At 37.3% G+C, this 25,929-nt stretch overlaps 1 protein-coding gene across 2 annotated transcripts in view; it reads left to right on the forward strand.

The window, feature by feature from the left end:
* Positions 1-2,709: 2,709 nt before the first annotated feature.
* LOC139720350 (ceramide transfer protein-like) overlaps positions 2,710-25,929 on the forward strand; it is a 92,171-nt gene continuing 68,951 nt past the window's right edge. Inside the window, exons 1-4 of one of the 2 annotated variants that reach the window (XM_071631716.1) lie at positions 2,710-3,151; positions 4,408-4,620; positions 6,202-6,337; positions 10,053-10,166. In XM_071631716.1, coding sequence (XP_071487817.1) covers positions 2,825-3,151; positions 4,408-4,620; positions 6,202-6,337; positions 10,053-10,166 — 790 coding nt within the window. In that variant the 5' untranslated portion in view covers positions 2,710-2,824. The remainder of the gene's footprint in view (positions 3,152-4,407; positions 4,621-6,201; positions 6,338-10,052; positions 10,167-25,929) is intronic. The other variant, XM_071631717.1, reaches the window with a different exon arrangement.

Consider the following 25,929-nt stretch of genomic DNA (forward strand, 5'->3'; position numbering starts at 1 on the left):
GCTCGCTCGCATTTAACTGTTATGCAATTCTCCTGCTGTTGCTGCCAGTAATTTGTCGTTACACACCGTCATTTCATAATCCATGTAAGGAAAACTTACAATCATGTTGCTCAATGACTGCGCTGTGGAATGTATCACATTAAATTCCGTTATGTGTAGTCCCATTAAGTTTGCAGACTGACAGCGCGCGCACACACACATACACACGCACACCAGCACAAGCATACACACCCTCAAAATTACTTTTCCACGAGGTGCCCCCCCCCCCATAGATGTCGTGACCCACGGTACGCCATTGACGTTAGTGATTCGTCTGTATGATACTCGTCCCGCCATGAAATAAATATTCATGTATTTTGCTTTTCTCTCGTGTTTGTGCAACCGTGCAATATTGACGACGATGACGATGATGGCGTGTTTTTTTTAATAATATAATATAGGCTCATTCGTTGTATCGAGGGCTGAATTAAAAACAACATACGGTATGAAAATAGATTGTTGCGCCATTTCAAAAGAGTCATATTGAAATAACATCACCATCAAAGAAATATTGTATTGAGTAGATAATATAGGGCATTGGCAATGTTTCGAGAACAACTTCTTTAATGCACAAAAGAAACGAAAATAAAAGCGAAAAAGACAAACGATAATGAACGAACCTATAAACATGAAATTCTAGAATTTTTCATTTTTCATTCAGTTAAAATGATCCGGTTGGTTGTATCCTGTTGGCTGAAGGTGAATTATATTTTTTGCCCCGGAATGGATAGACAATTACGGTAGGCCTAACTGAAAATGTGATCATCAAGATATCGACAGAAACAAAAATGTATATCAACGTGATCTGTAACATCAGCCAACCTTGTCTTATTGGAGGGGTAAAAAAAAAGGTGATAATCTAAACATCGCCACGTATATACACTGTAAAAACATCGGTGTTAGATTTAACACCACGGGTGTTAAATCTAACACCGATCAAACTTCAATAGAGGACCACACCCAGAGGTGTAGAAAATGCACTGTGATGGTGTTGAAAAGTGTACACCTGACACTTCGTGGTGTTAATTTGACACTGTACCTGGTGTTATTTTGACACTGTACTGGTGTTGATTAAAAAATGACACCACATGGTGTTGATTTGATATTTGTTGGTGTTAATATCAATGGTTTAACACCCGTCCAGCTTCAATAAGAGACCACACCAGCTGGTGTTACTTTGGTGTAAATTTATTTTCACATTTTTTCAAAAATCTAGTATTTTAATGTAAAATTCATGATCGTCTTGTTTAAATTAAAAATCAACAAGAAGTGCAGTTACTATGAAACTTAAAAATTTAACACCATAAATGAGCACCGACAATTTAACACCAGCTCGGTGTTCACTATTTAACACCGGACTTTTTGCAGTGTATAGGCACAGACTTCCAAAGAGATGAGTGATATGGATATAATGTGAAATGCGTAGGGCCTATCGTAGCTCTCCTTACGAAAAGCACTAGGGATTCTACGTGTAACAAAGTTCTCAAAATGACTTTTAACGCAATGCACTGACTGCACTTCAGATAATTAGTGCGGGCCCGATGCCACCTACAAAGTGGATGGAACACCTATACTGTCAGGATTTGTGATGAAACCCTTTCTTCAAAAAGAATAAAACAAACAAACAAACAAACCAACAAACAAACAAAACCAAAACCCCAAAACAAACAAACAAACAAACAAACAACAAATGAGTACTATTATGATAATGAACTTACCTTTGTATTTCATAAATTATGTCACATATACACAATGCACTATCAAGATAATCTAAGGATTACATAGGCGGGCCCTATGTGCGTGATATGTTGTCATTTTCTCTGACTAGCCCTTTTATAAACATTGTACTTATCTTGCGATTTACAAAGTTGTATCATTGTTCACAGCGGTCTTTTTGTTGTATTATTGTGACATTATGTGTTAAAATGTTATAATCATGTGTGTTGGAAATGAAATAAAAACGAAACGAAACGTTTTATAGGTATAAGGTCTACATTATAGAATCTGTGTGTTTCGAACCAACGAACCTTCGGCATATAAACGAACATCACCAATTTATTCATTCATTTGGGTTTTTTCTTTGATTTTTCATATCTATGATATGCCATAACAAAGATGCGTGCAATAAATTAGCAAGTTTCTGTAACATGCGGGTAAAGAGATGATAATAAACACTAGCTTCATAAAATTGTCAACTGACAGTTCGATCGTCAACTAACAATCGATTACACTGTATTCGGTTACATCTTTAACTATATACGGTTAGACTAGACAATTTTTTGTCATTAGTTATGATGACTTCGTATTAAAAATTCAAAAGGTAGCATGAACCAACGCCCTTCCCATCTGCAACTGGCACCTGCATCTTTCACATATCAGCTGGAGAAATTATATCCTTAGTGAAAATTCTGCACCGATATCTGCATGTGCACTTCATTTTCACCACGGGATATTGGTGAAACTCCCCCGTGTACACTTCTGCGTGTTCTCGATGTAAGGGGAATTGCGTTATTGCACTTGCGGGCGTGTATTTGCAATGCACATGACTACTAAGTACAGTGCACATCCCAATACACACGGGATCACGATCACTGAGATAGCGCAGTAAAACGTAAACAGTAGATTACGGCGAACTTCAACCCACGGAGGTAGTGCTACTTACACGTTCAGATCACAAAAATCGGACTGAACTAGGCAAATTGAATCGTTTTCTTGAATCTAGCGTATTTGGTAGTACTGTATGCTATTGTCACCGATAACAGCGTGATCCAAGGAGTTCTAAAATATGCACGATAAGGAGAGATATTACCAGCAGCAAGAAGTTGGCGATCAGCAAAAGATGTTGACGGACGGGGCTAGTCACGAGAGTTTGTTGAGTGACGAGTTGGTGGTGGATGATGATGTAGAAGACGATGATGATTTCGATGATGAGGCGGATGGATCGAGGGACGATGAGCTGGAAGATACGCTGAGTAAATGGACGAACTACATACACGGTTGGCAGGACCGTTGGGTGGTGCTAAAAGGTGGAACCCTGTCGTATTTCAAGTCCAAGAATGAGATGCAGTCTGGATGCAGAGGCTCCATAAGCCTGGCGAGAGCTGTCATTGAGGTGACTAATTACAGCTACCGTAGGCATAGCTGGGACTACTACATGACAGGGGAAGCTTTGATTGGGGATGTAGACGATATCCTAAACCTAGGCCTTCTTCATGTTTTCATTTTAGGATTTCTTAAGCTTTCACATTTTTCTTCAACTGGTAGGAGGTGGCCAGTGGCAGTGCAGTGCAGTATTAATTATCATCATAATTAGCCTTCGACTAATTAAAAATTTACAACAACATGACTGATAATTTGGGTTGTTAATAGGAAACCTGATTTTGAAACCTTGGCAACAGGAAACAAAACATCACATGCTCTATCTTAAAGGGACTGTACAGTACCGGTTGAGGTGGGGATTCATGTTTTGAACATTCCTAAGTGAGATAATGAGAAACCTCTCATGAAATATGAAAGAGCATGTAATTTTAAGAAGGATTCAACCTTTATTTGATGAAAATTGGTTTTCAAATGGCCGAGATATCCCAAAAAGTGGTAGTAATAAAAGGCGACATGCCACGCCTTTTATTAGGATCTCTTTGTTTTACCTTGTTTTGGGATATCTCAGCTATTTCAAAACAGATTTTCACCAAACCAACTTTTGTTTTGATACCCCTTAGAATTGCATGCTCTTTGACATCTCATAGAGTGGTTTCTGAATATCTCACAAAATGTTAAAAGTTGAATACTCACCTCAACCAGAACTGTACACACCCTTTAACATTACACTGTACATTGTCATTGCACTGTGTACCGGTATATTTAGATAATGTTCAGAACTACAGACATGTATTAAATTTATATCCCCAAAAGTGCATGATACTAAAAGTGAAAGTGCCATTATGAAATATGTATCCAGTTCAATTTGCATTTGGCTATCAGCTATGACTGTACATGTGGTACAGAGTGCACTGATTTCATTCCAAGTAGATCTATAAGGTACAGACGTTTGTTACTATGTGTACCTATTAGGTTACTCATCTCAGTTTTGGACAGGTCAAAGTCCTTATTTTAGACATGATTCTAGTAATACTGTTGTCTCGAAGGTAGCAATCCTAGCATGCGATGCTTGCATTTACAATGTAGAAGGATTTATCAAGGGATTTTGAGTGGGCTAACAACATAAAAAATGTACAGTTCACTATCAAAGCAAGTGATTGGTGTAGTAGTAACACTACAGTACAGCAATTCAAAAAAAAAAAAAAAAAGGAAATGAAATTACCAGAACCATTCTGTATTGTTTTCTTCTTCTTTTTTGATACTTCACAGATACACGAGTTTGATCATCTCAGATTCGATGTCAGTATCAATGACAGCATGTGGTACCTGCGGACCAAGACCAAGGAGGCGCGACAGAACTGGATCGACTGCCTGGAGACCCAGAAGGCGATGGCGGAAGCAGAGAGTAGCAGCCTCCAGAGGCATGGCTCAATGCTGTCTCTCCACTCTGGAGCCAGTCTTACCTCTTCGTCCTCCTTTAAGGTAATGGGTAGTGTGATGCAACTCTTCTCAAATATTTACTTCACCCTTTCCCTTCTCCCTCTCCCTACCCCCTTACCCCTCCCCCCCCCCCCCCCCCCCCCCCCCGCACAAAAAACCCAAAACAATACAAAACAAAACAAACATCCACTTACAGTTGAGTCTCCAACATTTCTGCGTACTACAGTGTGTGTATACTGTAGTCTGTCTTTCATATGGGCCTCTCTTTTCGCATGTGGAGTGGAAATGAAATTTAAAGTGATTTGAAGAAGAAATGGACTGATTTGCAATTAGATTTGATTGTTATTATTTTCATTGTTTAATCTTCAATGTTGTCATTATTTCTAGTTTGATAGTAGTAGTAGTAGTTTGATAGTAGCAGTAGTGCTACTACTACTACTACATGTACTACTATTACTGAGTACATGTAGTTCTAATTGAGTACTTAGTGTTATTCCCATCTTCATTCTATATATTTATCTGTTTGTTTATTATTTATTGATATACAGTAGTATAGTTTTCATAACGCATTGTGTATAAAGTATTTGAAGAGCACCATATCCACCTTACCTACAGGTCTGTAGGGGCTCAAAGTGCTGCGAAGTACAACATGATTACAAAAACACACCGTAGTGGAGTATTTGAATGCAATGGAACTCTGATGAATTTTGTCAAGTTTTTTTTTTTTCATAATCATTATCATCATTATCACTTCTGTAACCTGCTGCCTTTCACTATGCTGCAACTTCAATGCTTCTTTTTTTTTTCTTTACTTTTCCACAAAGTGACAGGAAACCCTCCTACATATGAATCATGTACATGTACATTTTACTTGAAAAAAGAAAAAACAAAAACAATTCCAAGTGTACTAACACACATTTCAGTTCAGCTACATGTGAGTGTTAGTTTATTTTCAACCACGAAACCACATTGTGGTTACATTTACAATGGAGCTAATGCTGTGGCGGATGCAACTGAAGCTAATACAGATTAATGAAGCTGGTTCTTCACTGATTCTAATGAAGCTAATTCTACAGAGATGCAATGTACACATACAGCTGTACTCGTATCTTGCTAAATTGCGTCTAGAGTTATACAGTGTAAGTTTTTTAGATATATAAAGAGTGCTTGATGCACATTGTATTGCAGATAGTGTACAAAATATGTTGTGGGCAGCTGCATTTTGAAGTTTGCTTCGTGATCATAACTTTGACTGCATTTTTGTGATTGTAGGTGGCCCTTGCGATGGTAATTTATAAGGAGGTTAGCACAGAATATGATTATACCGCCAAATCAGGGCATACAACAGTTTTAAATCAGCGTTGGTGGAAAAGCAAATATCTTACTGAGAACTCACCATAATACAGTCAAGAGAAATATGTGATACTGCCAAACTGCTGCCTTTAACAAACTGTGCCAAGAAATTGTTGGCAAATTCTGTCACAAATTGCCATGCAAAGAAGTCCTTGCCAAATAAAAAGCAAGTCCTTGAAAATTGTGGAGTTTTAAGCATGAAATCTGTGAAGCCTTGCTGTGATCATTGAGACGGGTTTGCATATACCCCTTTTGCTTCATCTCATCCAGAAGGGGCGGGGATTGGCGGAGAAGCTGGCAGAAATGGAGACATTCAGGGATATTTTGTGCAGGCAGATTGACACCTTGCAGAGCTTCTTCGATACCTGCGCAGAGGCCAACCCACGGAAGTGGCCAGAAGAACCATGTGAGTGAAAAAAAAAAAATGATCCTTTCTGTTTCCAGCAAGTGCCAATTCTTAGAAGTTTCTAAAGAGGGGGTTGTTGCTGTTATGTTTTGTCTTCTTTTGTTCTGTTTTTTGTGTGTTTGTTTGTTTGTTTTTGGTTGGAATTTTTTTTTTTTTTTGAGAGAGAGAATTGATATTACAACTATGTGTGGGACAATGGTGCTACAATGTTGTCCACTCACATTGTTGGATACATGTTGAGTATGCTACGTGAATTGAATAAAACCAAGTTGACTTCAAATGTAAAGTTGTAAATGTCCACACTTCTTTGAAAAGGATAATTCCAACAAAGCAGTAAAAGATACAATATGCTTCAAATATTGTTTATGTATAATTCTCTTTTAATGAGATGTGTAAAAAGTCTTGTAATGTTTATGACCCCAGATATCAAGATTTCCAAAGTTACATGAACTTTTCTGAAAGTTTGCAAAACACAGTTCATTATTTCTTCCTTCATCTGTTGTGTCTGGATCAATACTTTGAAATCACAGCAAGATGAACAATATAGAAATTCATGAGAGTCATTTCAGGGCTCTGCTGTGACAATGAACAGGTTAATAACAAACTTTTGTTACAAAAAATGAACATTCAGATCCCATAATCATCATTGATAAAGTTCATGGTGCAAAATTCCATTCAGTTATATTACAAAATGTGGATGTAATAAAATAAATGTGCTGGTCCCAAGGACTTCATTATAAAGGATTCATTATGGATGTGTTGAATTGCAATGAGAGGGGGATTTTTCCAAAGAGGAAAAAGAGGAGGAGGGGGGGGGGGGATGGAGGGAGAGAGAAAAACCCTACCATAATCTGCTCAATAGGAACATTATACCTGGTTATGAAAACAGACTTCTACTCATCTGTTACATGTATGAACCCATAGATGTATGACATATTATGTGCTAATTACATTGTACATGTTGTACATTAAATGGTCTTCAACAGCTGAGGACAAATCTGTGAGAGGAATTTGCTTCCTCAAACTGGATGGCTCAAAGTTTGACTTGTACAGAATTTACTGCACACTGAACTCTGTAACACAGTACCAGCAGAAGGCATTACAAGCAGCAATGATGCTACATGTGTGTTAGGCTGCCATAAATATGTACGCCTGTACATGAAGCATGTATCACTTTCACAAAGTGTCATAATACATGTTTTTGTAAGCAGTTAAAAACTCCAGTTTGTACAGTTTGTATGTTCTCACTTTAAACAGACACAGCATGGTGCCAGTGATTAGACATTTGAGTCAACAGTCGATGTGACATTACAGTACATGTACTGTACCTCGCAAAACACTGGAATTTTGAGTTGTTGTGCATACCCTCCAGTGGATAAAATAAGATGCATTATCCTTCAGTATTAGTTCAGCTTCAGTAAACATTTCTGACGAATTACAGCTGTAAGTGCAGTGTGTACAGTAAGTGCCTACAATTGTACGTGTACATACACAACCTGTATGAGTGTATTTTCCCTCGGAAATGTTGTGTTGTACCAGTTATGTGTTTATGAATATCACACAGACCTTAATAAAGAAGTGAAAAACAAGTGAAATTAGAATCAAAGCAATGTGCACACTAGGTCAGGTGTCGTGTTAAGTTTGCAGACATGATGAGCTAAACCTTGAGATAAATTCAGTTATCTAGATCTGTACCATAAAATAAAGTTCAAGGAATACACATTGATAACAAAGGACTGCACTATCCACGTACATTCAAATGCCTTTAACTGAAGAATATCTACATACAACTTACGTGCAGACTGATTATTTCTCATGGCCAGTTTGTTTACTTTTGGGAAACAAGTCGCTACAGTCCAATTGTTTTATTTTCTATCCTTTTCCTGTGCTTTGCTCTCAAAAAGAAAGAGTAAAGAGACCGTTACTCTTACTATTCACCTGTTTTGAGATTAAACACGAATGGCGTTCATTTGTTCATTTTTAGACTACAGTGACAGTTTGAACTGACCTTTGCCACTATTAAAGGCAACAGTGTTACAAAATATTGAACATATGATTATGAACTATAAATTTGTCAACGTATTATACACGTGTATGAATCTATATAGGTTACTTACAGTAAGTTGTACACGTAAAGTGTACTTTCACCTTGCTAGCTTTGTGGACTACAGTATAGACATCAACCTTTTCATGATATGATAACATTTTGTTGATTTAAAAATCTATAACCAAGAACATTGTGATATTTTCTGAGTTTGGTCTTTTTCATTCATATTTTTTTTTTTATAAAGTTGCAATCCTTTGTGTGTGGTCCCAAAATCTTCAAGATCATACAACCTGTAGTACATGAACATATTCGTAATACTGCACTTCTGCCAGTATATGTACAGTGTACAGTAGACATAGCACTGTGTGCATCTTTATAGAAAGGAAAAAAGTGTGTCTGTGTTGGTAAAAAGTATGTACATGTACAATGTATGTAAATTCTTCCATTTTGTGCCAATGTGCAAAAAGTTATAAGTACAAGTATACAAGTGTACATGTACAATGTACATGTATGTTTAACTATTTCTGAGAATCTGCAATGCATGCAGCAAATCACACAATTTGTATGCGAAGTCACGCCAGTATCAGGCATATCAATCACCAACCAATGATTGCTTGCTTGCTCATGATGGATGCCGGTAGGGGTGTATTTTCTCGCCCCTCATAATTGTGTTTGACACCTGAGATGGCTGGATGGGGGTGTTGAGATGATCCATTGTGAGGAGCGCAAATCCATGCCGAGATGGTGATGATGATGTATGATTGCAATCTCTGTGTCACATGTGACCAAGTACAACATAGCCAAACCCAAGGTATCCCATGTCAAATTGTGGAGGATTTTCAACCAAACACCATACTGTCCAACATTTACAGACTGAGGTGTACGCCTTTGAGGTTGGAGCATTTTTGAGGTTTACTGGACATGGGATAAGAGACACAATACATATCTTGTGGTAGCATACAAACAATTAGTTTGGGTGATTTGTAGCTGTTGTGGGTACAACGTAGGTGGTAGTGTGTGTATGCATTGTATGCTAATTACGCCTGTTCTAGATTCCCTGTCATACGCTTATTATTTCAATTGTGCTTCTGTTAAGGTCTACTTTCCTAACCACTTGAAAATTCTATCAGGTAGTTCTTTTTCCCACAGGCAGGCTTCAAAGGTTGTCACCAAAAGGAAAATATTAATAATCAGTATGAAAGAAGTTTGTGTAAAATTTGTACAATTCGTTTGTAATGCTAGTACCTTTATGGCTTCCAAATACACTTTGTGTGAGATTGTGTATAAAATGAAAAGGTTTATACTGAATGTTTTGGATTGTACAACATTCAGGGATAATTCGTTTAAAGTGAACATACACAAGGTTGGCATCATGAAAGTGAGAGATAACAACATTAAGTGTAATATAACAAAATATTACATCAATGGAAGTGATGTGCTTGCTAGAATCCTGCTGCAATAATTTTGCTTGATATTTTACACTAAAATGATTCTCAGCCTAATTGGGTAAATGATGTCAGCTACAAGGTTAATTTCAGTTGTGGGGGATGCTACATGGTTTAGTCATACATATTGGAATAGACCTGGCCTGCAACACTGTTGTATATGTTCTCTTTCAGGAATTTTGTTCTTATAGCCTATTTTGTTTTGCCATGCCTTGCAATGCAGATGGAGAAAACTCTGAAGATGATGACGACAACGACACTGTGACTCCAAGGGTAAACCATCACCACACTGGGCACACATTCCTGGAGAACGGTCCAACCAGCCCGAAAGACAAAGGTTTGTCTTTAATGTCTATTAAAATCTGGGTCTCCTTTAACCATCTCAGGGCCAGTGCTGTGATATACTGTACCATTGACATCATGCACAATGTTGTTCTCATTGAACAGCAAAGCACAGGTCTTATTTCTCACTCAGATTAACCCATTTTTGTTTGAGTACACCAGGTACATACTTTATTAGTTGTGCTGTTATCTGTCAATAGTGGAAACACTCCAACATAGAAACTTTCACTTTCTCGCTATCTGTTCTCTTGCTTTCAGAATACTTTAGATTGTATGAATTTACTAATTAGTGCAATTTTTCTCCAGTTTACCTTTAGTTTGGACACAGGCCAATTATGCAGAATGTTTATAATGATAATCATGGCTATGATTAGAGTGGTGAAGTCTCGGACAGAGAAATATTCACTTCCTGTAAAACATAAAGTAGAGTTTTGATCCTGTTACAGCGACTACAATTCACCTCCCTTGCTAGAAAAACAGGCTAATGGTTTTTAACCTGTTGAATGCTAATACCGAGTGCATGCAAGCAGGTGTCTATGAGAATTGGATGTTATAGCAAAGTCAGCTTGTCCTGAAATGGGTTAAGGAGATGTCCAGGCTGAGGAAGACTTGTTTTACTATACCTGTTTCTGCTTTAAAAACACAAGCCAAGGAAATGTCTTTAGTGAGGCTATGGTTTCTGTTAGGAGGAAATCAAGAAAAGATTGATGGCATTTACAGAATTTATCAAGTATATGATTTTTGTGCACAACTGTTGTCTGTTTGTGTACATGTAAATGATAAGTGTATATATTCAATGCATATTGCTAATAAATCATCAGTTTTGCTGTATTGATACTTTTTAGGGAGTTTTTCCCTTGGGATGAAGTGCTGCAGGATTAGGAGTTTAGTGGTATACCCTTAAAATATCAATGTGCCATCCTTTTCTTCTTGCACTTTTGCAGTTATGATAGAGGCAAATCACGGTGAAAAAAAAAGAAGAAGACAAGAAGTTTTTGGCCTATTCCCCTCCTTTTTCCAGCCTCAGTCTTTCATTTGTGCATTACAGTGTATACACTGTATAAATATGAATTAAGACAGGTGTACCATTTTGGCAGACCATGTAAATTGCTGATTTTGTTTATAATTGGGCAATTATGGCCGTTCTGATCGACAGATGTCTAATACCTAATGTGTGGGACTGATTTAATTTGAGTTCAACACCAGAATTTGGGAGTAAGCTACTTACTGTATAAGCATTTATTTTTGCGAGGGTTTAATTTTCGTGAATTTCGCGAATCACAATTGGACCGCAAATTTAACAAAATGCAAAAATGTCACCATGCACTATTAAAGGTTACTAGTATAGTGCGCTTTTATGAAGGCCTCTGTGTCAATTCGCAAAAAACCAAAAAATTTCATGAAAATGTCAGTGACCTCAACTGCGAAAGTATCCCTACACGAAAATAACAGCATCTATACAGTATCGTACACCTCATTACTTTTCGTTCCAGATTATAGAAATGTAAACAACTCTTGGCCTTCTCATAGAAGGGTTACATTCAATAGGTTTGGGCAATGTTGGTTAAAACAAAAAAACAAAAAACGAAAGAAAACCAAACAAACAGAAAAATGAACTGCTACAAACATCTTGTGGACATTATATGTGTGCCCTGTGAAACACCAGCAACACCTTTATACAGTGTTCAACTGCCTCCTCTTTTTCTCTCTCTTTGGAAAACAAAAGGTATGTGGTCCAAGTGGTTGGTATGAAGTCTATCAAGGGATATCAGGGTGTGGATTGGCTTTTTCTGTCAATCATTAATCCCCTCTTTCAAGACCTTGGTGTGGAAGACTTGAGTTAATCCTTTTGAAAGAGCTTCAGTATTCAATAATCTGCAGTGACACTGTCAATATTGACCACTGATACACATGGCACAAGCAGAGTGCGTGTATGCACACAAACACAAACACACACACTCAGTAGAGAAGGAAGTGTGTTTGTGTGTTGATACCACACTTTTATGTTTGTGTACATAAATATGACCTGAAGCAAGACACTGTGGTGTCAGCTTTGTTAAATTTCCTGTTGATCACTACAACATTTGTAGAACATGAGTCAGCCTTATGTAGTACCACAGTGTACTTGTATATACCTACAATTTGTACATTATGTAAATGTACTAACAGTATTACATACAATTTATCTACCACACATTAGGCCAAGTAAAAAAAGAAAGTAGTTTCTCGTCCGGGTTTTTTGAGCAAGGCGATGAGGGAGGTCCTTACTATTTGATATCTTACTATTTTTTCGAGGATTGTCAAAATGAAAGTAATATGTGTTTATATGTGTGAATACTGTGATATAAACCACTTATCATTTGAGTGATGCACAATTAATACCAAATATTGCTGTTTATGCATGACAAGTATACCAATTTAACTACACTGTGACTGTATTCATTCAGTCATATCAAGGGTATGGAAAAAAAACAAACGTTTTTTTAACATAAAACATACACATTTATGCATCACTTGTTGAATCTATGAATCCAACCATTATCTCTGGAAATGCATAGCATTATTTTTGCCTGTCAACACAACACAAACTTACTAAGTTAGATCTTTTCTCATATGAAAACTTATTCGCTCAAGGATTTAAAATGCCGCAGACAGTACTGCCAATTGTCAACTCTGTGAAACAACCACCTGATTTCCTTTTTACTGAAAGACAGAATACGAACCAGTTGAATACTATTTTATTCACTATTTAAAGCCGTTCGCTGTGCACACGTGCGCTTGAGATCGGTTCTCTCCATCACTCCACGATTTTTTTTTTTCCAGCTCCAGAACGCATGCTATGCTGGCTGGCTGGTCTCCTCTACTACAGGGTAACCCCGTTATAACGAGTTCGTTTATAACAAGGAACCGCTTATAACGAGGTGATCGCGTCGGTCCCGTTTTCCTTTGCGTGTAATGGCAGAATGAATCGGTTATAACGTGTTCGGTTAGAACGAGATTCCGGTTATAACGAGGACAATTTCGGTAAATCATGATAAAGAAAAACATAAGCAATTTGATCGGATACAACGAGGTTCCATTTCTTGACCAAATTGCCGCTTTCAAACACGCGACAAATGAAACATTGGAAACCGAAATCTCGCTATCCACGTCTTTTCCCGTTTTGCAGAGAACCGTTCCTTCCATGTTTTCTTCTTAATCACGCGATAAGACACAGGAACACCTTCCGATGTTCCTACTAATTGTTAAACATAATCATTCGGTTTTCTTTTTCACGAGAAACGCGTGCGTGATATGAGGTCAGACCACAGCGCAACGAGAAAAAAATATAAGATAACGCATTCAAAAACTTTTCATGTAGCGGCAATAAAATTTGACCAAATATGGACAATTGGAATGCGTGTGCAACTCATCATTATATCCTTTCCAATTTTAGTTCCGACTTCCAGTTCTTTTGCTGGTTTTGAGCAAATATGAGTTTGGATGATTAAAGGCGAAAATAAAAATCATCGCCCCGATCCCGCCGGGTGACAGTAGCGTTAAAATAGTTGAGTAACGCATGTTAACCTATACTTAATCGGTGTTCAGAAAAAGAAGCAAACGCATTTATTAGTTTGAACAGATCTGGATTTGTTCATTATCATTTAACAAATGATAATTTAAATATGAGTGTGTATGATCAAAGCAGAAATAATTAGTGAAATCATCGCGATCCTGCCAGGTGACAGAAGAGTAAAAATAGTTGAATAACGCATGTTAACCTACTTAATCGGTGCTCGGAAAAAGAAACAAACGCATGTATTAGTTTGAATAGATCTGGATGTGTTCATTATCATTTAACGAATGATAATTTAAATATGAGTGTGTATGATTAAAGCCGAAATAATGAATGAAATCATCGCGATCTCGCCGGTTGACAGTAGCGTAAAAATTGTTGAATAGCGCATGTTAACCTACTTAATCGGTGCTCGGAAATAGAAACAAACGCATTCAACAGTTCAAGAACGGATGTACAAAACGCGAAGAGATTTTCGGAAGAAAATAAAGAACCCATTTTTAATCCCTTCGAGCGCAACGATCATACATTATATAAAATTGCACCCAAATGATTCATGAAATTATCGAATTCCCGCTGGGCACCAACAGCATAAAATACCTCGCAAGTTAGCGGTAAACAACGGATGTGTTCATTATCATTTAACGAATGATAATTTGAATATGAGTGTGTATGATTAAAGCCGAAATAATGAATGAAATCATCGCGATCTCGCCAGGTGACAGTAGCGTAAAAAAAGTTGAATGACGCATGTTAACCTAAATCAGAAAAAGAAACAAACGCATTTATTAGTTTGAATAGATCTGGTACAGATTTGCGTAAACAGGATGACAACCTCCCACATTCAATCCTGTCACATGTTTTCAAGAACGGTCGTACAAAACGCGAAGAGATTTTCGGAAGAAAATAAAGAACGCATTTTTAATCCATTTGGGCGCAACGATCATACATTGTACATGTGTACAAGATTACAGCCGAAATGATTCATGAAATCATCGCATTCCCGCTGGGCACCAACAGCGTAAAAATACCTAGCAAGTTACGGTAAACAAGGCCTGTATGTTACTCTACAGTATATATTTGCCCCCATATTTGCGCTGGTGTTTAGAAAAAGCTTAACAAACAAGAATTACAGTAAAGAATTAACTTATCATTTCAGCCTCTATTTCTTCGTCTAATTCACAAAATCTCCCTTTATTCTCTCAATAATAACGCTCAATAATTGTGTAATAACAACGCAAAGGATATGTTTAAGTTTCATTGATGGGGTATATGACGTCATGCTTATGTTTTTCTTTGTTTTTAATGAGTATGGTTATAACGAGGTACCGGTTTAATATAACGAGGTAATATCGCCGGTCCCACGGATCTCGTTATAATGGGGTTTGTGGTTACATTGCACAATCAATCTAGCAGCACATGAAGCGGGCAACAGCACGAGAGAAATGTACAGAAGGTGCTCAACGTCCTGTCTACATCACGACGTACCGAGTGCGCTGTACATCACAGCCCAGGACCGCCCATCCACCAACTACAGTTCAACTGCTTTGTGGGTCATTCCTTCTTGCCGAGCTCGCAGTGTGAAATGCATGCGTTATTACATACGCACTACAGAAGCTACAGCTGTACTACAGCTATTTATAGAGGACGCAAGGCGTAATTAGAAATAAGACATCACGATTGGTAGGTGAATTGTTGATTTTTTTTTTTCGGCGGCCGAAAAAATAGTAAATATCAAAAAAGTCGATGCGGCAACTGAAAGTCGATGCGGGCGGGGAGCGGGCTGGGACGAGAATTATGAATTTCTTGGTATTTTCAGCGCCATTTTGAAAATAGTAAGTGTAAAAAAATCGATGCGGTGGCCAAAATCGATGCGCGCGAGGACGAGAAACTGGTTTCTTTTTTTACTTGGCCTTATCCTTAAAATCTTATCGACTATAGTATACATGGTTGTATCTGTAAAATGCTTAGCTCATCCAAAAGTAGATGTACACATTATGTATCTTGCATAGCAATGCTAGCTTTGCCAATGTACAATTGGTATGAGCAGAGTGTAATACTGGTACATGTTGTGCTTCCAGAAATTCAAGTATCCCCAGTTACATTTATATGTCATGGGTGTCTGCAAAATTGTTTTGCTCAGAATAACTTGCCTTTTTGAGAAGCCAATCATGCAAGTCAAAAGATGTTTCTTTTCCTCTTGGCAACAAAGGTTTGATTGAGGTACATCATGAACGCAGAGGCTATAAATTAGTATCACAACTCTGTACACTTGTGTATACTACTACTTGGCAGTATGCTCAAATGATTATCACATCAAAAAGTGTCAATACATCGTAAATATTAATTTTATCTGATGAGTGATGTGTCATATATATACAATAGTGTCACATGAGTGTGTCTAGGTACAAAATGGATATTGGTGGCACTATTATCAAAATACCCACATGTAGAGTCCATCATTCATATTAACCCAGCAATTCTTGGGGTCTTTTTTCTTCAGAAACTATGATATTGTCATTACATTACACTGGAGAAGGATGAGATGAAAATTTGTGCAATTGCTTAAATACGCACAAACTAAAAGAAGAAGAAGAAGAAGAGGAAGAAGAAGGAAACAACAATTTGTCAAATGAAGACATAAACGTGAACTTTGATATTCTAAAATGTGCTGCCAAGTTCAGGATCACTATACATTGTAATGTGTAGTGATTTGATTGCGTTGGTACAATGTAATTCTATACCAAAATAAACAATGATATATGATCAAATGAAAGAGATGGTTGTTCAACACTGAAATACTGGCAGTAAATTAAAATGTTAAAAAGCAATTGGACCTTGAGTAAGAAGGCTGTGGAAATGTTAAACTTTCACACAGTTTGGGGAAGTACAGTGTAGTAATGTTAGGAGTCGATACTTCATCATAATGTATTATCACATTACACTTCTGTGGTTTAGGTTTGAACACGAAAGTTAAAAAAAAACCAATAAATTTTGGTTGACAAGTTACATTTGTAGCAACTTCGAATTGTTTCCCAGAAAGTCTTTGTTGCTAGGTTAATAGGGAGCTTCAGATTTCTATGATCTCTTCTTCAAGCATCAATGGCAAATGTGTGTTACAGCTGTAAATAGCAAAATCAGCCTCTCCTCAATGGGTTAAAGGCAACTTGAACATGATGCAGAATTGCACTGAGAACAAGATGAAATCTGAGTGGAGAGCTGAAGTGTCCGTCCAGAAGTTTTCCCTGTCCACGATATCTTCTGTAGCAGGAACTTATCCTCCAGTAACATGTTAGTGCTTTGTACACTATATGTGTATTGTAGAATCCCTCTGTACAAGCATCATAAAATCTGACCTCTTGACCTGTGATTTTCTGGGCTAATACCAGCATGTGTTTGCCCTTATGGATCATATGGAGTCATCACCCTTTGAATGAATGTAGAAGTAATGCCAGTCTAACAACAGCAAAAAAACAAAACTAAAACTAAAACAAAACAAAACAAAACAAAACAAACAAACAGACAAAAAGGGGAGGGTGGGGCTTGTAGAACTTTTATTTACGAAAACTTCATGTGAAGCTATTTGGGACTAGAGGGTGAAGTGTTTATGGGATACAGTTTGATATTGAAACTCTCAATCAACATCTCAGAACAAAAGAGGAGAAATGACCTCCCTACAACAACAACAACAAATATTAACACATCACAATTAAACTAACAAAGCAAGAGGAACACACATAAAAAGAGATTCCCCATGTTTTCATGTTACAAATTTATATTGAGAAGTTAAAAAAGAGGAAACAGCAAGCAACTTTCCTTCGACATGAAACATCAAAATTCTCCTAGTTTTTGACATGGTATAATATCTGAGAAAAAGTTAAAACAGTGATCTCATAAGGAAAAGGTTTTTTTTTTCTTTCTTGTGCATAAAAACGGCACTGTATATCAGTCATGTTTGTGGAGGAATTATTTGCTAGTGTTATAGATATCCTGTACTGACAGTCTTTTTCGCAAGCCATCTGGGAATGCCCTGAAATCATCCATCATATTTATACAAATGATACACGGTTGTTGGTGTATTTAGATGATGCAGTGTATACTGTAAATGTGCAGAGCATTTACCATTGATGTGAGACAGAGGAGACCCAACATGTCAAGTGCATTTTTGCACTAGTGTACAATGCACTCAGAAAAATGTTCATTATTTGTTTTATAGAAAAGCTCTGGTACATGTGTTTTGTGTTCACCCGTCCTGGAGATGCAATCACCTCAGTATCTAACACAGAACTATTGAATGTCATTGGTCATGTGATATTATATTTATCAGTGATATCAATTGCCCTATCAGAGAGGTCAATGTCTACTGACTCCATCTATGAGTGTTGCTCATGAATGTGCACATTGCAGCAAGCTTAACCCCTTGAGTTCGAGTCCTGAGTATACTCGGGAAGAGGTCTATGGGAAATGTGTGTTGTAGCAGAATCAGCCCGTCCTCAACGGTTAAAGGGGAATGAAACCCAAAAATATGGATGTGGATTGAGTGACTACAGAAATATTAATAGAACACTTCAGTGAAATGTGAGGAAAATTTAACAATCCATTCAAAATTTTGAATTCTTTTAAAGTTTTGGTGTGACCATCACGGCTAAAAAGACTACAACAATTTGTGATGTCACTCTTGGACAATGATGTGAGGAAAATATGAAGAAAATTCAACATATTGTCTTTTTTCTAGCATAATGAAAAATCATTTGCCTGATCACCTCTTTCAGAAGGCAGGAGGAATAGTATTACCCTCAACATACGACTGTTTGTCAGTAACAAGTGAAAGGAATATATGCACTTTTCATAAAACACAAAATTTTGTGGAATTTTTTCTCATTCATTTCATTGGCTTGGTACAGTTCTGACCTTGCCTTCTACTCTAATGTTGTTTTTCACTGTGAGATTTGTGTTGAGATGTGATATGATCTCAGAAGACAGTCAAAGTTTTTCTCGCCTTTCTTTTCTCTACCAAACTTGGCACAAAATGTTCGTGTAGTTTACCAGTAATCATTTCTGTTTTAGAGCCACAGAATATGTGAAACTGTTTCAGTCACCTGCATTCTATAAAACTGTACCAGCTGAAACTTCCATTGCAGTTTTCCTGTTCAAAATTGTGCAGCTCTGCCCCCCCTCCCCCCATTTTGCAAAAGCAGTGCATGCACATGCAATATCACAATATGTGACCCGCGACAACGGTTTCAGGCAAAAGTCGCAAGAGCAAATTCCCTCCTAGGCGGGGTACAAAGATTTTGAGCATTATTTTTGTCGATTAAGGGTTTTTGCAGAAATCGAATCTTTGATATGTTTTCTACATCTACACTAAATTTCATAGCATAAGACTAAGTTTTGCCTATCGAAAATGGAATTTTAAGCACCCTATGTTGGATCACACTTGTCAGTTTCGAGCTTCTTTCGAATGCCGCGCCAATATCCCCAGCGTTGCTACGGCGCAGGGTCTCGCATGCGATTGGCTGGTGCGTCGCATACATTTACATAATTCGGCTTTCGGAGACACCAGTTGCAGCGTTTGGGGAATGCTTTGTCAACGCGTGCACGATTACATGCTCCATTGTTCTTGCTATAGTGATTTATAATACGCTCGCTCTGTAGTGCGTGCTCTTAGTTTGGCTTTCTATCCACACTATTCTAATACCGCAATGTTCGACAACGGAAGTGAAACAAAAATCATGTAGCATGACATAATCGTGTGAAAAGAAATCTAAATATTCTCAAATTTGTGTACTTGTACAAGTAGTAAAAATTATGACAGCAGACTGACTCAATGGAAGGTAGATGAGAGGAAAGGCGCGGTGACATGTGACCAATTATATTCAAATACTACACGTCAAAAGATGGCACCAAACTAACGAGTCGTGTTTGTTTGTTTGTTTGTTTTAATTTAATCAGCACCACCGAACAAAGCAACATATGCTTGTCTTGTAAAAGTAAAACAAACAGGAAGCGTGACCCTTGCCAGCACTAGCAATTTTTTTGCCTTCAAAAAGGTCGCCAATGATAAAGACAAATTAACCACAATGAAAACGCGATTTGTAAATGTGTGGATTCGCCACCGCTCCTGTTACATGCACACGGTCATGGCGTGTGGATGCCATTGCGTAATGCGTGCACCATACACAATGTTCATGTACATGTACACCATACGTGCAATTATCGTATTCGCCATCTTGAAAGACGTACTGGTAAACAAACCCGAGCGAAACGCATTGTTTTTCGGCTCCATACGCTGAGCTCCGAGGAAGGTGCCCGGGAAATTTGACTCTCTCAGTGAGCCAATCAGAAGGCGATGTGGTTGCTAGAGGCGGAGCTTAACATCGATTGGCACCATCGTACGGATGGGTGATTCTCCCCTCGCATCGCCGCTCGGACATTGTTTGAGAAAGAGGTGAATCTTCAAAGCCTGTTTTCTCGCAATTTTGTCAGGCTAACAACTTAAAAAAATGCACTTTATTTCTCTTTCTATGCCCGCTTATGGTGCCGAAGAATACAAGTGTTTTATATCAATGCAAAGCTTAGGAAATGGGCAATGTGATTCTGTGAAAAAATGAATTTTCAAAATTCCCGACTTTTGCCTGAAACCGTTGTCGCCGGTCACATATTTTAAATTGACGTTGTACATAGTACTTCTGCTGGTAGGACACATGTATTGGGTCAATTCCATTGTGACTTATGGGACAAAGTGACAATTTTCGGCAATTTCAAACCAGTATTTTGAGAAAATAGTTGCATCAAATGCATTTTTCTCAGTTCATGGTTAGATCTATCATATCACAGTTTATGAAAACACCATACTTAGTTTGAAAAGTATCATTGCATTACATACAGCAATGAAAAATTGCTGTCGTGACTTATGGGACATCTGAGGACCACCGTTTTTCACATGGGAAAGTAAGTTCTGAAATATTCTTAAACACAGAGACTCTGGAAAGATATTTTCTTTCCTGAATGTAGCAAAGGGTTGGTGCTTACCCTGAGCCAAGTGGTATGAATATCTGCTCATTGGTACAGTAGTAGGATAGGGAAAACCAGTGTGACTGATGGGACACAAAAACGTGACTTATGGGACGCTATCAACTACCACATTTTGAGATTGAGAGAATAATATTTACTGATGCCGGAACAAGTTCTAGAACATCATAAAACCAATCTATGACCAAAGAACATTCAGAAAATAAGCCATCTGAGAATTACACAAGCTGTATTATGGTCATAATAGTGTATCAGAAATGATACATAAATTCTGCAAAAATTGGCAATTTTCATGAAAAATGAAGGTTTTTCGGACATAACTCCTCTCCACGTTCACCGATGTTCACAAATGAGGTATCAAAATATCCGTTGTGAAAGGCTGCTTTGAGTAAACAATACCAGATCATCTAATTAAGCTTCATTAATCATCTATACTCAATAGTTTGATTTTCAGAAAATGCAACCTTTCGGTGGAATTGACCATTGTACATGTATGTGGTACAGCATACATCCTCTGCATATTTTACTCATGGATGCAGACTTGTTGTCCAAAAGCAATACCTGTCTGTAGACCAAAATATTCAGGGGTAAAACTACACTGAGTTGTGACTTGGAATTTTTCCAGGTAAAACCCTATGGAATTTATGTATTATGGGTGTGGTTTTCAAGCTGTTTAGATTTATGCAGACTTGCCAAACCCAGGTACAAGTACAGTGTCATGATTCAAAACAACAGCTCCGAAACTTATCATGTTTAAAGACAATGTTCACTATTTGTACAGTAGACACATTAAATCAAAGAAGTATGTAACTCTGTTTTTGTTATGTTTTTTACTTCAGTTTTGTGATTATTTTATCAGTTATCTAAATAATAGAGGAACTCCTAATCTCATCCAATTTTATGATGAGTTTGTATGACTTGTTTTTCTTTTTTCTCTTTTTTTTCTTTTTTCTGTGGGGAGAGGGAGCTGGGGGAGAGAGCTGGGAACAATGTCATTGGTTTACAACTCACATCTTAGAATTAGAGAATAGAATTCAATCTTGTGCTATAAAAAATGTATAGGACTGAATGGTCTTGAGCTGACTGCAATGTGTCTGGAACATAAAGAAGTTTCACTTAAAGGCATTATTTACCATGTGCACATGAACCAAAAAACCCAGCTTTTGTGCTTCAAAATAGTTCTAAAATGTGAGTTAGGGATAGAAACAACCAGTTAAAAAGTTAATCAGTATAGTCAATGTTAAGTATTGTTAAGTATGCAAAATGTGAACAATAGTTCACAATAGTTCATAATAAAATTCTTTCTAGACTAAACTGTCTACAGTTATGGTTTAATGAGAAACACAGTGATATCTCATTATATTTCAGGTCTTATTTTTTTTTTTGATTCTTACATGTATATGATAGAATGATTTGTGATGCAACTGACCTACACTGTGCATCAAATGTGAGCATTTGTAAAATTTCGGTTCCCAAAGGTAAACTGTACCTTTAACAAGCAGATGGCTACAGTGTGGCCAAACATAAACTGAGAATAAATGCATGTAAAATAAATCTGTTTGACTGGACTTTACTCATGAAAATCACAGAGAGAACAGTTTCGTGACTCGTCTGAGTCACTTCTTCAGCTGTGTCTGGCAGTTAACATTGCCTATTTACCCATCATAAGTGAATGCTCGCCAGCCAGACAGAGCTGAAGAAGTGACTCGGACGAGTCACAAAACTGTTTTCTCTGTGATTTTCACAAGTACAGTGCAAGTCCAGTCGAACATATTTTACACGCTTTTATCATACTACCTGGATGAATAAAAATTTACATCAATTTATAAGCTGAGAATGATGAACAGCAACCAGAGATTCTTCACACATTGACTGAGTGGATGCAGGGAGGTGTTACAGAGATGGGGTGGCAACTCTTCATAATTCATGCAAACACATGTTTGGGTTTACATTGTAAGGCGTGACAATGGGATGTCTAGCATTCCACTACGCTTTTAAGTCATGCTCAGCACCGCTCTAGTTGCAAGACGAAGTTCGGAGACGAAGAACGCATTTCACCTTTCGTTGAATTACAAGCTTTATTTCACCATAAAATTTTAAATGAAATACTCGAATTGATTTAGAATAGTTTAGGAAAGAATTCAATATTCTAAACATGTATTTCTAGTTTCTTCGTAATGCGCAAATCGAAATAAAATGAAGATTAGGCCCTCTTAAAAACCTAATACTTTTCTATAATGCGCACATTTCCGCATCTTAGTTTTCTATCTTTTAATCTGGGATATTTTGATCTTTCAAATAAAGTACTCCGCTAGAGCGTGTTCCAGCGTGCGTTTAAGCTATTTGCAATCAAAATTGTCAGTTTTACACTGCATTTTGGTTCGCTGCTCCAATTCAAGGTACACAAATTCATTGTTGCCATCACATTGAAAGAGAGAGCGAATTGCAGTAGGGGCAAGTATTTCTAAAATAGATGTGAGAGCGCTAGTCCCGATTATTGATGCTCTCTTTTGTCAAAGCACCTGGTTTCCACCTGTAGATAAGCACATACAATGTTGTAGCTTCTCGGCGGTGCCGCGCATGACTTCAAAGGAGAGCAGTAGTTGTCTCTCCTTCTCTAGCACCTCCCTGGTGGATGTTTACTTGGCCTAAACAGCTACTAATATGAAGCTTTCTAATTTGGCACTGATATGGTTTTTGCAAGAGTTTACAACTTCCTATGGAACATGCGGTATGCAGTAACAACATTTGCCAATGTCAACGTAATTTATTTTAATACGTTGATGTCCCTTATCCACTGCGTAAATTTCCATCATGGATTTTAGCTTTCACTGCATCATTTTGCCAGCACATTCTTGGTTCATTCTTGTCAAATCTTCATGCTGCTATCTTGAAGCTTTCTCTTGATGTTGTTTGATTGCCAAAAACAAACAAACAAACAAACAAACACAAAACAAAACAAAACAAAAAAACAACAACAACAAAAACTTTCACATTTGTGTATCACAATTGTTCTTGGAGTTGGACATTTTTTTATACAGGGAAGGCATGTAGACATGGTTTGATCTAGCTGCAGAACTGATTTTTTTTTTCCAAATGTCATGGGTCTCAAACATATAGGGCTTAAATAAACATCATTTTGTATGAGCACATTTTGATTTACCTGTATGTGCATTCCTTTTACCGATGGCACTTGCAAGTCTGATACTATGTTTGCTCAGGTAATGGACAGGAAAACAAAAAGGTCCTGCTCATGACCTTGATGATGTTTTGTGGTCGTTGCCAAGTCCTGTGCTACATAAATTGTATGAAAGCGATAGCAGCATGACATTTGGGGAAAGGATGGTAGGGCATTTCAGGAAGAGCTGCCGCAGTTTTGCTATGAAGTTTCAGCATTGATTTTCACAAAGCTGCACCTCCGGTTCCTTGGCGTATATTCCCCTTTTTTATCCATTGTTTAAACATCCTGTTGTAAGTTTCACACAGCATGTGACTGGCAGTGAGAATAGACTGCTGTTTGAATTAAAGTTTTCTATATTATAATTCTCCTTTTTTTTCTTCTTTTTGCAATCAGATTATATGATTTTTAAACTTCCCTCAACGTAACTCTGAAGTTTTGATATGTGTTACAAAGTGTAGTTGCTGACTGTGGGTCAGCAATGCATTCCATTCCTTACACATTCAGCATGAACATCATTTGAAGTGGCTTAAAGGGATGATATAGTATTGGTCGTGGTGAGAATTCAGCCTTACACTTTTTGCGAGATACTTGTAAACCACTGTATGAAATGTTAAAGAGCATACAATTGTAGGAGGAATTCATCAAAGTTTATTTGATGAACATATCCAAAAACAAAGTAAAACAAAGCGATCCTAATAAAAGGTGGGTCCCACCTTTTATAAATAGGACCCCTTTGTACTGGATACCTCAGCCAGGTCAAAACCAATTTTCATCAAATAAACTGAATTCCTCTTTAATAGAATGATGTGCTTTTTCATATTTCATAGGAGATTTCTCATCTCCAGAAATAATCATCAAAATAGATTGGAAACCTCAAGTTCCATCTCAACTAAAACTGTACCATCCCTTTAACTTAATAAGGGGAAGGATTTTTTTTTTCAGTGTTCATTTGTAACTGCAGTTGACATAAGATGTAATCACTCTTACAGTAGAAGTCCATTATTTTTGCGGAACTTTCCCATGTCTTTCAGAGACTCATTAAAAAAAAAAAGCAAATACCTTTGGCAGCATTGGGCCGGATGCATAAAAGCTAGCAATTGCTTGTGCTAGCCTCTATACTTGAATCGGTATGCATAAAAACAAGCAATTGCTTGCAAGCAAAAGCTTTTGCTAGCAAGCGCAATCAATTGCTTGCTGCCCGCAAGCAATTGCTTAGAGACCAAGCATTTGCTTAAAAACGTATGCATATGTACTTTTTGTTTGTTCTTGCTAGCAATTGCTTATGATTTTCCAAGCTCTGTTAAATGAGCTTGAGTTTTTGTTTAGCTGGGACATTTCCTTTTACTGTAAGTATCATTTTCATATCCATAAAAGAAAGACCAAACTTGTGCAGGAGTGGTATAAATCTACAAGAAATTACTCCTAAGTAGTATAAGAAACTCTTTCGTTTCAACAATGGGAATGTCCAGTGGTTAGCACGCAAAATGTGATGAAAAACAAGTACATTGTAGGATGTCTGACTCTTTGGTGGAGAGCAAGGAGATCTCTCTCCACGTTGACAAGAATTCAAATTGTAGGCCTATTTGTGTATTACTTTTCATTTACACAAATAATGGTTGATGAGAATGATGGTGATGGTGATAATAATTATAATAATGGATGATTATGCTAATAATGCTAATAAAAATAATAATCATCATCATGATCATCATAATATTAAATGATAATCCTAAATACTGCTGGCAGTTCTTCTTATCAATATTACTGTAATTGTTACCATTATCATTATAAAATCTTCTGCTTGTCTTGACATATTCTTGTAGAGGTTTTCTTGTTAAAAAAAATGTTTAGAAGCATTGGATTTTGTCTATACTGTCATAATTTTTGTTTCTTTCTTTTTGGGTGGGGAGGGTCTAAGAAAATGACCAAAATCTTACTGCAGATTTTAAAGCTGCAGATCTTAAATGTATCTTTGCACTTATTGCTTGT

This window comes from Diadema antillarum, unplaced genomic scaffold (assembly GCF_040938485.1).
Source record: "Diadema antillarum isolate AM-2024a unplaced genomic scaffold, OU_Dant_1.0 scf00000127, whole genome shotgun sequence".
NCBI classification, from domain to species: domain Eukaryota; kingdom Metazoa; phylum Echinodermata; class Echinoidea; order Diadematoida; family Diadematidae; genus Diadema; species Diadema antillarum.